At 66.9% G+C, this 13,978-nt stretch overlaps 2 protein-coding genes across 2 annotated transcripts; one reads left to right on the top strand and one right to left on the bottom strand.

Moving 5' to 3' along the window:
* Positions 1–748: 748 nt before the first annotated feature.
* NKPD1 (NTPase KAP family P-loop domain containing 1) lies at positions 749–5,739 on the bottom strand (the record flags this gene model as incomplete). Its single annotated transcript, XM_084502024.1, has 4 exons — positions 749–2,467; positions 2,554–2,685; positions 3,495–3,642; positions 5,734–5,739. 4 exons carry the CDS (start codon positions 5,737–5,739, stop codon positions 813–815), a joined length of 1,941 nt encoding a protein of 646 aa, XP_084358150.1. The 3' UTR covers positions 749–812.
* Positions 5,740–8,132: 2,393 nt separating this feature from the next.
* Positions 8,133–9,845, top strand: BLOC1S3 (biogenesis of lysosomal organelles complex 1 subunit 3). Its single transcript, XM_084501976.1, is given in 4 exon segments — positions 8,133–8,185; positions 8,933–9,111; positions 9,113–9,266; positions 9,268–9,845. Coding segments are annotated over 3 exon segments (540 nt in total). The 5' UTR covers positions 8,133–8,185; positions 8,933–8,935; the 3' UTR covers positions 9,478–9,845.
* The last annotated feature ends 4,133 nt before the right edge of the window (positions 9,846–13,978 follow it).

Consider the following 13,978-nt stretch of genomic DNA (forward strand, 5'->3'; position numbering starts at 1 on the left):
CGCAGGAGGGGTCCCTGGGGGGGTCGCACCCTTGACATCCCCCCCCCCCCATGGGTGGCAGAGTCCCCCGGGAGGGACTGGGGGGATTTGTCCCCACAAAGGCTCCGCGGCCATCCTGGGGTGCTCCTTTTTGGGGCCTCAGGGGGGGTCGTGACCTCCCGGTCCCCTCTGGTCCATCCCAGTCCCCCCCAGTCTCTTCCAGTCCCTCCCAGTTTCCCCTGGACCCTCCCCAGCGCCGTCCACTCCGCAAGTTCCTGGTGCTGGTTGTAGCCTCTGATGTGGCTCCTGGGGACAGGGGGACAGGGATTGTCCCTGTCCCCATCCTGTCCCCGTCCTGTCCCTGTCCCCGACCCCATCCCTGTCCCCAACCTCATTCCTGTCTGTCCCCAATCTGTCCCCATCCTGACCCCATCCCTGTCCCCAACCTCATTCCCGTCTGTCCCCATCCTGTCCCCATTCTCATCCTCTCCCCATCCCATCTAATCCTTGTCCCAATCCTTGTCCCTGTCCCCAACCTCGTTCCTGTCCCTGGCCTGTCCCTTTCCCATCTAATCCCTGGCCCTGGCCCCATCCTGTCCCCATTCCCGTCCCTGTCCCCATCCTGTCCCCATTTCTGTCCCTGTCCCCATTCCCATCCCTGTCCCCATTCTCTCCCTGTCCCCACCCCATCCCCACCCAGATCCCAAACCTCACCAGACGCCAGCTCACGGCCCCCCTCCTGCCACCTCCCTCGGGTCCGAGGGCCACCCCCGCTGCCACCCAGCTCCGTGCCCCCTCGGGGGGTGCCGAGGTGCCCCTCACCGTCCCCTCCGTCACTCGGGGTGGGGACACTGCACCCCGCGGGACACCTTGGCGGCGGCGGCGGCCTCCTTGGCCAGGCGGTCGAGGCCGCGCAGGAGCCCCATCTTGTGCCGGATGGAGTGGTCCAGGTTGACGGTGACGGGGAGCAGGGCGCGGGCGTCGCGGGCGGTGAAGGGAAAATCGCGGGCCAGGAAAGCCTCGAAGAGCTCGGGGTCCTCGTCCAGCCCCAGGGCGTTGTGCAGGGGCTGCCGCAGGGCGCAGAGCTCGGCCAGGTGCTGCCGGAAAACGTCCCAGAGCGAGCGCTCCTCGAAGCCGGGGGGCGGCCGCGCCTGCCACGCGTCCTCCAGGCACTGCAGCACCCAGCTCAGGCGGCACGGCCAGCGGTCGGCCAGCACCACCCAGGCGGCGGCGGCGCGGGGCGCGGGACCTTGGGGGCGGCCGCCGCGGTGCAGCAGCAGCCGGAGGGTGACGGGGACGGTGTTGACGATGCGGCGCAGCTGGGTGCCGTTGGAGGGCAGGTAGCGGGCCAGGAGGTCGGCGCCGTCGTGGAGGCAGCGGAAAGCCTCGTGGATGCAGCGCACGGCCTCCTCCTCCGCCACCTCGCGCCGCGGCGGTGCCGCCGTCGCCCCCCGGTCCTTGGCGCGCCGCCGCCGCCGCTCCACGTTGCCGGTGATGACGCGGTACATCAGGTCCTCGCGCGTCTGCACCGCCGCCTCCAGGCACTGCAGCCGCGAGCGCGAGCCCATGCGGGGGATGGAGAAGGGCAGCGTCACCGTCCGGCTGAGGTAGAGGTAGCCGTTGTCGGCCAGGCCCTTCATGCAGCCCGTCTGCTCCAGGCAGGGCACGATGACGCTGGGGTCCACGGCCAGGACGAAGATGAAGGGGGCGTTGGCGTCGGAGAGCAGCGTGTTCATGGCGTTGAGGACGCCGGCCACCTTCTCCGGGTAGCAGAGGTCCAGGCTGGTGATCTCCAGCACCACGCGCAGCCGCCGGCGCTCGAAGATCTCCATGAAGGCCAGGAAGCCGATGAGCACCTCCACCTCGCCGCGCACCTTGCTCATGAAGCCCAGCTGGCTGGTGAACTTCTCGCTGTTGGTCAGCCGCTCGATCTTCTGCTTCTCGCTCACCAGCAGGTTCTTCAGCACCGACAGGGCGCCCAGCACCAGCCCGGAGCCCGAGAGCGAGGTGACGGTGCTGCCCACCACCTTCAGCGCCCGGTGCTCCTTCAGCCCGGGCACCAGCAGCGCCGCCAGCAGCACCCCCAGCCCCGCGCCCAGCACCAGCAGCAGCCCCCAGAGCTTCAGGCAGGCGCCCCGCTTCAGCACCCACTCCTTCTGGCTGAAACCCGAGGCGAAGCGGGGCCGGGCGCCCATGACGTGGTAGACGCTGAGGGGCAGAGCCCCGAAGTGGTGCCGGACGCTGGAGCAGAGCGTGGTGACCAGCCCGGCCCAGAGCTTGTCGCAGCCGGCGTACTGCCAGGCGCTGAAGCGGATGAAGATGAAGCCGATGTTCTTCCTCCGCAGGTGCAGCTCGGTGATGATGGGCTTGTAGAAGGCCAGGTACCAGAGGAGCAGCGGCAGCCCCCAGCCCTCGGCGCTGCGCGGCTTCGCCTGGCCCCGCTGCAGCTCCCGCTCCTCGCGCCGCGCCGCCTCCTCCCGCATGAAGCCTGGGACGGGGACGGGGTCACCGCGGCACCGGGGACCCCGAGGAGGCGGGGGGGGGACGGGGAAGGGGTCGGGGACCCGCACGCACCGGTGACCTTGTCCAGCAGCGAGTAGAGGCGGTGGCTGCAGGGCGCGTAGAAGCCGACGGTGACGGGGGTGGCCGTGTGGCACAGCGTCCGCGAGAGGCAGCGGCAGTAAACGTCGTCCTCCGTCAGCGCCCCTGGGGGCAGGGGGACGCGAGGGGGTGGGATTGGGGTGGGGATGGGGTTGGGATTGGGGTGGGGTGGGATTGGGATTGGGGATGGGATGGGGTGGGGACGGGATGGGAGGGGATGGGATTTGGGGATGGGATGGGATTGGGATTGGGGATAGGATGGGGTGGGATTGGGGTGGGATGGGGACAGGAAATGGGAATTAGGATGGGATGGGAGGGGATGAGATGGGGATGGGGATGGGATGGAGATGGAGATGGGATGGGGATGGGACTGGGACTGGAATGGGGATGGGGATTAGGGATGGGATGGGATTTGGGATGGGATTGGGGATGGGATGGGATGCGGATGGGGATGGGGATGGGGTTGGGGATGGGATTGGGATGGGGATGGGATTGGGATGGCATGGGGATAGGGAAGTAATTGGGATGGAGTGGGATTGGGATTGAAATGGGATTGGGGATGGGATGTGAATAGGGATGGGGATTGCGATTGGGACTGGGACTGGGACAAGGATGGGGATGAGATGGGATTGGGGATGGGATTGGGATTGGGATGGGGATGGGAACTGGAATGGGGATGGGTTGGGAATGGGATTGGGGATGGGATGGGATGGGGATTGGGACTGGGACTGGGATTGGGATGGGATTGGGGCTGGGATTGGGATGGGATGGGTTGGGAATGGGATGGGGATGGGATTGGGATGTGATGGGGATGGGATTGGGGATGGGATTGGGATTGGGGATGGGATTGGGGTGGGGATGGGCTACACAGGCCATTCTGGGCCGTAGAGGATTACCCCCCCCCGTGCCCCTACCTTCGTGCTCCGCGGCGTCCCCCTCCACGGCGTCGCTGTCCCAGAGGGTGCAGGGGTGCCCCCCGCCCTGCCCCCCGCCCTGCCCCCCCTCAGCGCAGCACAGGCAGGGCCGGCTCTCCTCGCACGAGCCCGTGGGCGAGCAGCACCCCTGGCAGCACAGAGGGGAGGGTGGCAGGGGGGACGGGGGGGACGGGGGGGACAGGGGGGGACAGGGGGGACGGGGGGGGATGTGGGGCCAGGGGGAGGCAGGGGCATGGGGAATCTCGGGGGTGGGGACATGGGGACACAGGGACATGGGGATATGGGGACATTGGGGGCATGGGGACATGGGGATATGGGGACAGAGGGATATGGGGACATTGGGATATGGGGACATGGGGCCATGGGGACACTGGGGGCATGGGGACATGGGGACATTGGAGGCATGGGGACATTGGGATATGGGGATATGGGGACACTGGGGGCATGGGGGGGACATTGGGGGCATGGGGGGGACATTGGGGACATGGGGACATTGGGATATGGGGACACAGGGTCATGGGGACATTGGGGGACATGGAGACAGAGGGATATGGGGACATTGGGATATGGGGCCATGGGGCCATGGGGACACTGGGGGCGTGGGGACCTTGGGATATGGGGACACGGGGACATTGGAGGCATGGGGACATTGAGGGCATGGGGACATTGGGATATGGGGACATTGGAGGTATGGGGACATGGGGACACAGGGACATGGGGACATTGGGATATGGGGACATAGGGATGTGGGGACATTGGGGGCATGAAGACATTGAGGACATGGGGACATTGGGATATGGGGACATTGGGGACATGGGGACCGCGCTGCCTGATGCTGGGCAGTTTTGGGGCACTTTGGGAGCCCCCATCCTTGTCCCCGGGGTCCTCAGGGACCCCACGTCCCCTCCTGGGCACCCCAATAGGGACAATGGGGGGGCTGGGGGGGGAACTGGGACGGACTGGGATGGACTGGGATAGCCTGGGGTGGGGGGGTGGGGACTGGCCTACTGGGTACTGGGGGCTGTGCCACGCTGGGGACACTGGGGAGAATGGGGCAGGCTGGACTGGGAGCACTGGGGACACTGGGACAGGCTGAACTGGGGATGCTGGGAACACCTGTACTGGGGACACTGGTGGCTGTGGCCAGGCTAGACTGGAGATACTGGGACTGGAGGCACCAGTGACCACAGCCCAGCCTGTACTGGGGACAGGGGTGGCCACTGGGAAGGAGGCACTGGGGACATTGGGACAGCCTGTACTGGGGACACTGGGAACCACTGGCCAACACAGACACCCCATAACACCCCGTCCCTGTCCCCGTCCCCATCCCAATCCCATCCCCATCCCAATCCCCATCCCAATCCCACCCTAATTCCCATTCCCTGTCCCCATCCCCATCCCAATCCCTGTCCCTGTCCCCATCCCTGCCCTGGTCCCCACCCCCACATCCCCATCCACATCCTCATCCCCATCCTAATCCCCAATCCCTAATCCCCTATACCTGTTCCTGTCCCCACGCCCATCTGCATCCTGTCCCTGTCCATTTCCCTGTCCCCATCCTAATCCCTATTCTCCAGTCCCTGTCCCTGTCCCTATCCCCTTCCCTGTCCCCATCTCTGTCCCCATCCCCATCCTAATCCCTATTCTCCAGTCCCTATCCCAGTCCCTGTCCCTGTCCCTGTCCCCATCCCCATCCCTGTCCCTGTCCCAATTCCTAATCCTCAGTTCCTGTCCCTGTCCCTGTCCCTGTCCCAGTCCCAGTCCCTGTCCCCGTCCCCATTCCTAATCCTCAATTCCTGTCCCTGTCCCTGTCCATGTCCCTGTCCCTGTCCCAATTCCTAATCCTCAATCCCAGTCCCAGTCCCAGTCCCTGTCCCCATCCCCATTCCTAATCCTCAATCCCTGTCCTTGTCCCTGATCCTGTCCCTATCTCAATCCCAATCCCAGTCCCAGTCCCCGTCCCCGTCCCAATCCCCATCCCAATTCCTAATCCTCAATCCCTGTCCCCGTCCCTATATCCACCCCAATCTCAATCCCAGTCCCAGTCCTCGTCCCCGTCCCAATTCCTAATCCTCAATCCCTGTCCCAGTCCCTGCCCCTGTCCCTGTCCCCGTCCCCGTCCCAATTCCTAATCCTCAATCCCAGTCCCCATCCCCATCCCCATCCCCATCCCCACCCCAATCCCAATCCCAATCCCACCCCCCGGCCCTGTCCTCACCGCCATCCCCGCGGGCTCCATCCCGGGCTCCCTCCGGCCTCATTTGTGTCCCCCCCCCCGCGGCCTCCCCCGGTTTTTATGCGCCCGGTGCCGGCCCCACCCGCGGCCCCGGCGCGGTGCCGGTGACGGAGGCGGCCGCGGGCGCGTGGCCGGGGCAGAAATTCTGGCTGTGCCGGTGGCCCTGAGTCAGGGCCCCACACCACGCCTCAGGGGGCCGCCCGCGGGGACGGGGACGGGACGGGACGGGGACGGGGGGCAGTGGGATTGGGGTTGGGGAGGGATTAGGGTTGGGGTTGGGGTGGGATTGGGGTTGGGGTGGGGTGGGATTGGGGTTGGGGTTGGGGTGGGATTGGGGTTGGGGATGGGGTTGGGGTTGGGGAGGGAGAGGATGGGGTGGGTATGGGATTGGGATGGGGGTGGGATTGGGGTTGGGGTGGGATTGGGGTGGGATTGGGATTGGGGATGGGGTGGGATTGGGGTTAGGATTGGGGTGGGATTGGGATTGGGGTGGGATTGGGATTGGGGTTGGGGTGGGATTGGGGTGGGATTGGGGTTGGGATGGGGTGGGATTGGGATTGGGATGGGGGTTGGGGTTGGGGTTGGGGGAGGATGGGGTGGGATGGGATTGGGATTGGGGTGGGATTGGGGTTGGGATGGGGGTGGGATTGGGGTGGGATTGGGGTGGGATTGGGGTGGGATTGGGATTGGGAATGGGGATGGGATTGGGGTGGGATTGGGGTGGGATTGGGGTTGGGGATGGGGTGGGATTGGGATTGGGGTTGGGGTGGGATTGGGATTGGGATGGGGGTGGGATTGGGGTTGGGGTTGGGATTGGGGTGGGATTGGGGTGGGATTGGGGTGGGATGGGGGTTGGGGATGGGGTGGGATTGGGATTGGGGTTGTGGGAGGGAGAGGATGGGAGTTGGAAGGGATGGGATTGGGATTGGGATGGGGTGGTATTGGTATTGGTAGGATTGGGATTGGGGGAGTGGGAGGGAGAGGATGGGGGTGGGGATGGGATTGGGATGGGGTTGGGGACAGGGATGGGATTGGGATTGGGATTGGGGTTGAGATAGGATGGGATGAGGTGGGATTGGGATGGGATTGGGGTGGGGATGGGAATAGGATTGTATTGGAATGGGACTGGGATGGGACTGGGATGGGGTGGGAATGGGATTGGGGCGAGGATGGGATTGGGATTAGGATTGGGATGGGGACAGTCAGACCCTGCAGGGGCCCAGGGGCTGAGGGGACCGGGACGACGCCGGGCACAGGGGGACAGCGGTGACACCCCCACCCCCACCCCAACCCCCCCCCCAGCACGGGGCCAGCCGCGGGTGACATCGGTGACACGGCCACCACATGGCCCTGGGACAGAAATAAAATAACATAAAATAACGTAAAATAAAATAAAATAAAATATTAAAATAAAATATTAATAAATAAAATAAAATAAAATAAAATAAAATAAAATAAAATAAAATAAAATAAAATAAAATAAAATAAAATAAAATAAAATAGATAAAGCACACGGGGCCATCAGGACGGGGGGGCACAGGGACATGGCGGGGGGGGGCATGGGGGGAACTGGTTTTGCCTGGGGGCACTGGGACTGACTGGGGGCACTGGGAGGAACTGGGAGCGGGGGGGAGGGGCGACTGGGCGTACTGGGGGTGTTGGGGACAGCCACTGGTCATACTGGTGTCCCCATGTCCCCCCCCCATGTCCCTGCTGTGCTCCTGTGGCCCCTGTCGTGTGCCCCCAAGGCCCCCCCCAGTTGCCCCAGTGCCCCCCATTTCCCCCAGTTCCTCCCAGTGCCTTCCAGTTCCCCCCAGTGTCCCCCAGTACTCCATTCCCTCCAGTCCCTCCCAGTTCTCCCAAGTCCCTCCCAGTCCCTCCCACTCCCCCAGCCCCTCCCACTCCCTCCCAGTTCCCCCCAGTCCCTCCCAGTCCCCCCCAGCCCCTCCAGTTCTCCCCATTCCCCCCCCAGTCCTCCAAGTCCCTCCCAGTTCCTCCCAGTCCTCCCAGTTCCCTCCCAGTCCCCCCAGTCCCTCCCAGTTCCTCCCATTCCTCCCAGTCCCTCCCAGTCCTCCCCAGCCTCTCCCAGTCCTCCCAGTTCCCCCCAGCCCCTCCCAGTCTCCCCAGCTCCTCCCAGCTCCCCCCAGTCCCTCCCAGTCCTTCCCAGTCTCCCCAGCCCCTCCCAGTCCCTCCCAGTCCCTCCCAGTTCCCCCAGTCCCTCCCAGTCCCACCCCCTCCCACCACGGGGCAGTCGCTCCCCCGCCCCCCCCCACCTCCCTCCCCGCGCATGCGCAGCCCGCCCGGCGCTGCCCGGCCGCCATGCCGGGTGAGGGCACTTCCGGGTGGTGTCAGCCGGGCACGGGACGTCACGTGACGCGACGGGCGGAAGAGGGCGGGGCGGGGCTGCCTGTCACGTGATCCGCGGAGAAGCCCAGTACGGGAGGGGGGAGGCTGGAAATGGGGGAAAATTGGGGGAAAATGGGAAAAATGGGGGGTGGGGGGGTTCTGGGGGAGCTGGGGGGGTTCTGGGGGGTTGGGGATGGGGGAAATGGGGGTGGGGGTGTTGGGGGGGGGCTGGGAATGGGGGAAAAATGGGGGAAAATGGGAAAAAATGGGGAAAAATGGGAAAAAATGGGGAAAAATGGGGGAAAATGGGGGGTGGGGGGGGCTGGGGGGGTCCCGTAGGGCTCGGGGGGGGCTGGGGGGGACCCTTGGGGGTGGGGAATAGGGGAAATGGGGGGGGTCCATGGGGCGGGGGGGGGCAGGGGGGTGTTTGGGGGGGGACCTGGGGTTGGGATTGGGGGAAATGGAGGGGGGCAGGGGGGGGTCCCATGGGGCTGGGGGGGCACTGGGGGGGGTTATGGGGGTGGGGGGGGTCCCATGGGGCTGGGGGGGGCACTGGGGGTGCTTTGGGGAACCCCGGGGGGGGCATGGGGGTAAAGGGGGGGGGCAGGGGGATAAATTGGGGGGGGGGGTCAAATGGGGGGGGCGTGGGGGCAAATGGGGGGGGTGTGGGGCAAATGGGGGGCAGGGGGGCAAATGGGGGGGGCACGGGGGCAAAATGGGGGGGCAGGGGGGCAAATGGGGGGGCTGGGGGGGACACCCGGGGCTGGGCTGGGGTGAAATGGGGGGGGGTTGGGGGTCGTGCCCCCCCTGACCCCCCCCCGTGTCCCCCCCCCAGGCCATGTCCGCCCCCCGCCCCCCCACGCTGGTTTTGGGCGAAGCCTCGGAGAGCGACTCGGAGCCGGAGCCGGGGGGGGGCCCTGCCCCGGGGTGGGGGGGGGGGGGGGTCCCGGCGGGGCTGAAGGTGCCGGGGGAGGCGTCGGAGAGCGAGGACGAAGCCGAGCCCCCCCCGGGCCCCCCCCGAGCCCCCCCAAACCCCAATCCCACCCCCCAAATGCTGGGGGGGGGGGGAGGGAGTCGGGGGGGGGGGCCCCTCCCTGCTGCAGCAGCGCCTGGGGGCGGGCGAGGGGCGGCTGCGGGGGGGGGTGGGCGCCGCCTGGGGGCGCAGTTTCGGGGGGGGCCGCGAGGCTGCTGGGGGCCCTGGGGGGGCCCCTGGGGGGGGCGCAGGCGGGGGCGGCCGCTGCCGCTCACTGCCTGCGCCTGGCCCGTCGCGACCTCGCCGCCGTCGCCGCCACCCTGGGCACCGTCACCGCCTGCCGCCTGCTGCCCCCCGGGGGGCTGGGGGGGGCGGAGGGGGGATGTCGTGACAGGGGGATGTCGTGACGGTGGGAAAATGGCACTGGGGTGTCGTGACAGTGGGATAATGGCACGGGGATGTCACGACATGAGGACATCGTGACACCGAGACGTCGTGACACCAGGACATTGTGACACTGGGACAATGGCACTGGGATGTCACGACATGAGGATATCATGACACCAGGATGTCGTGACACCAGGATATTGTGACACTGGGACAGTGGCACTGGGATGTCACGACATGGGGACATCATGACACCAGGACATTGGGACACTGGGATGTCACGACATGGGGACATCGTGACACTGGGATGTCGTGACAGTGGGACAATGGCACTGGGATGTCACGACATGAGGACGTTGTGACACCGAGACGTCGTGACACCAGGACATTGTGACACTGGGACAATGGCACTGGGATGTCACGACATGAGGATATCATGACACTGGGATGTCATGACACTGGGACAATGGCACTGGGATGTCGTGACAGTGGGTCAGTGGCACTGGGATGTCACGACATGGGGACATCGTGACACCAGGATGTCATGACAGTGGGACAGTGGCACTGGGATGTCGTGATGTGAGGACATCATGGCACCAGGATGTCATGACACCAGGACAATGGCACTGGGATGTCACAATGTGGGGACATCGTGACATCGGGATGTGACACCAGGACATTGTGACACTGGGAAAATGGCACTGGGATGTCACGACATGGGACGTCGTGGCATGGGGACATCGTGACACCAGGACATCGTGACACCAGGACAATGGCACTGGAACATCGCAACAGGAAAATGGCACTGAGATGTCGTGACGGTGGAACAATGGCACTGGGATGTCACGACATGGGGACATCATGACACCAGGACGTCGTGACACCGGGATGTCGTGACACTGGGACAGTGGCAATGGCATGTCACGACATGGGGACGTCGTGACACCAGGATGTCGTGACACGGGGCCATTGGGACATTGTCACCGCGGGCACCGTCCCCTCGACGCCAACCCCCCCCATGCGGGGACACCACCCGGCCCCAAATCCTGTGTTTTTTGCCCCATTTTGGGGCTCTGTGAGGCGGTGCTGAATAAAGCCCCCGGGGGGGGCACCGTGGGGGGGGGGGGGTGGCAGCGGTGTCACCCCCACCCTGGTGGCCCCCCCGGGTCCCCTGGCCTGGGCCATGTCCCCGATGTCCCCGATGTCACCTGGGTGCCCCCCCCTCCCCCAGTGCCCCCCCCCAGCTGGGGACAGTGACAAGGACACAGGACACATTGGGGGGGGCACACGAGTTTATTGTGTGACTGCTACTGCTGTCCCCCCCCCCGGGGACACTTTGTGCGGGGGGGGGGGACAGGGGGGGACACAGGGCCTCGTGGCACTGAAACACCCCGGGGGGGGGGGGTCCCAGTGTCCCCGGGGGGGTCCTGGTGTCCCTGGGGGGTCCCAAATGTCCTCGGGGGGGTCCCAATGGCCCTGGGGGGGGGTCCTGGTGTCCCCAGGGGGTTCCCGATGTCCCCGGGGGGTGTCCCGTGTCCCTGGGGGGGGTCCCAAATATCCCTGTGGGGGTCCTGGTGCCCCCAGGGGGTCCCAAATGTCCCCGGGGGGGTCCTGATGTCCCTGGGGGGGTCCCAATGTCCCCAGGGAGTCCCCAATGTCCTCGGCGGGGGGGTCCTGATGTCCCCAAAAGGTTCCAAATGTCCCCAGAGGGGGGGTCCCAATGTCCCGGGGGGGTCCCAATGTCCCTGGGGGGGGGGTTCTGCTGTCCCTGGGGGGGTCCCGGTGTCCCAGGGGGTCCCAATGTCCCCAAAGGGTCCCGAATATCCCTGGGGGGGGGGGTCCTGATGTCCCCAAAAGGTTCCAAATGTCCCCAGAGGGGGGGTCCCAATGTCCCTGGGGGGGGGTCCCTGTCCCCGAGGGTGGGGGTCCCTGGGGGGGGGTCTCATTGCCGGGCGTGCAGCGCCCCCAGGCAGTCCTGCAGCGCCTGCAGCCGGGCGTCGATGTCCCACAGCTCGCCCACGTTCTCTGGGGGGGGGGGGGGCAGGAGAAAATGGGTGAAAAAACGACAAAATCGGGGCCGGGGGGGGGGGGAGTCACAAATTGGGGGGGGGGCTCACCTTTCTCGCGGCGAGCTCCGGCCCCGCTGCCTGGTGGCTGCTTGCGGCCCCGAGGTGCCTGTAGAGGGGGGGGGGGCACTTGTCCCATGTCCCCCCCCCCCCAATTTATTGCCCCCCCCCCCCCCAATTTATTGCCCCCCCCCTCACCTCTCCGGGGCTGTTCCAGGTCGAGGAGCTGAGGGGTCTCCGGCTGCGGGCTCCCCCCTTGCTGCTGCTGGCAGGGGGGGGGAAGGGGTTAAATGGGGGTGTCCCCCCCCCCCCGGGGGGGGGTACCGGTGCCCCCCCCCCCCCCATTTTTGTGACCCCCCCCCCCCCACTTACCCACGGGGCTCGGCCTCGCTGCCCGAGTGGTGGCTCCGGAGACTTTCGGCTGGGGGGGGGGGTCAGGGTGGGGGGGGGCAGGGCCATTGGGGGGGGGTCCCCAAATTATTGGGTGCCCCCCCCAACCCGTTGGGTGCCCCCCAACGTGGTGGGTGACCCCCAAACCAATGTAAGCCCCCCCCCCAACTTGTTGGGTTCCCCCCCCCAGCCCCATTAGGTGCCCCCCACCCCCTCCGTTGCACCCCCCCCAGCCCCTCCGTGCCCCCCCCAGCCCCATTGAGTGCCCCCCCCGACCCACTGGGTGTCCCCCCAGCCCCTCTGGGTCCCCCCCCAGGCCACCTGGGTGCCCCCAACCCCTCCATGTGCCCCCCCAACCCCATTAAGTGCCCCCCAGCCCCTCCGGGTGCCCCCCCAGCCCCTCTGTTACCCCCCCAAACCCATCAGGTGCCCCCCCAGCCCCATTAAGTGCCCCCCCCCGACCCACTGGGTGCCCCCCAGCCCCTCTGTTGCCCCCCCCACCCCATCAGGTGCCCCCCCAGCCTCTCCATGTCCCCCCCAGACCCACTGAGTGCCCCCCCCAAAACCCATCAGGTGCCCCCCCAGCCCCTCCAGGTGCCTCCCAGCCCCTCTCTTGCCCCCCCCAACCCCATTAAGTGCTCCCCCCAACACATCAGGTGCCCCCCCAACCCCATTAAGCGCCCCCCCCAACCCCATTAGGTGCCCCCCCAGCCCCATTAGGTGCCCCCCCAACCCCATTAAGCGCCCCCCCAACCCCATTGAGTCCCCCCCCAACCCCATTAGGTGCCCCCCCAGCCCCATTAGGTGCCCCCCCAACCCCATTAGGTGCCCCCCCAGCCCCATTAAGCGCCCCCCCACCCCCATTAGGTGCCCCCCCAACCCCATTAAGCGCCCCCCCAGCCCCATTAGGTGCCCCCCCAGCCCCATTAGGTGCCCCCCCAACCCCATTAGGTGCCCCCCACCCCCATTAGGTGCCCCCCAGCCCCATTAAGCGTCCCCCCAGCCCCATTAGGTGCCCCCCCAACCCCATTAAGTGCCCCCCCACCCCCATTAAGCGCCCCCCCAACCCCATTAGGTGCCCCCCCAACCCCATTAGGTGCCCCCCCAGCCCCATTAGGTGCCCCCCCAACCCCATTAAGCGCCCCCCCCAACCCCATTAGGTGCCCCCCCCAGCCCCATTAGGTGCCCCCCCAACCCCATTAGGTGCCCCCCAACCCCATTAAGCGCCCCCCCAGCCCCATTAGGTGCCCCCCCAACCCCATTAGGTGCCCCCCCCTCACCCGAAGAGCTGCGCCCGCGCCCCCCCCCTGGGGCTGCCCCCGCTGGGCACCGCCGCTCGCCGCTGCCTGCAGGAGAGGGGAGACAGCACTTGGGGGGGGGGGGGGGGGGGCACAGGGAGGACCCCCCCCATAAAAAAAGGGACACGGAGGGGGGGGGGCAGCACCCTTAACGCCCCCCCCCCCCCTTACTTTTGGAGCTCAACCTCCCGGCGGCGCCGCTCGCGGGCTCGGACGAAGGCTGTGGGGTCGAAACGCGGCGCCCGTGGGGCTGGGGGGGGGAATTGGGGGGGGTCTTGGGGGTCCTGGGGGGGTCTCGGGGGGGTGTCGTGTCCCCCCGTGACCCCCCCCCCCCCCCCACTTACCGGCCGGTGATGGGGTCCGGTGGCGGCCCCGGCTGCTGTCCCGGGAGCCCGAGCGGCGGGGGTCCCGCGGGGGGGGCGCGGGGGGGGTCCTCCTGCGGCTGGGGGGAGGGAGGGGGCGTCATGGGGGGGGGGGGCACGGGGACAGGGAGGGGGACGGGGGGGGGGGACGGGGGGGTTGGGGACAAGGAAAGGGGTTTGGGGATGGGGTTTGGGGATGGTAAGGGGGTTTGGGGGATAAAAAGGGGGTTTTGGGGACAAAAAGGGGGTTTTTGGGGACAGGAATGGGGTGGGGACGGGTTTGGGGATGATAACGGGGTTTTGGGGACAAAAATGGGGTTTTGGGGACAAAAATAGGTTGGGGACAAGGACAGGGGTTTGGGGACAGGGACTGGGTTTTGGGGATGGAGTTGGGGACAGGGGTTT

This window comes from Aythya ferina, assembly GCF_964211825.1.
Source record: "Aythya ferina genome assembly, chromosome: 35".
Classification (NCBI taxonomy): domain Eukaryota; kingdom Metazoa; phylum Chordata; class Aves; order Anseriformes; family Anatidae; genus Aythya; species Aythya ferina.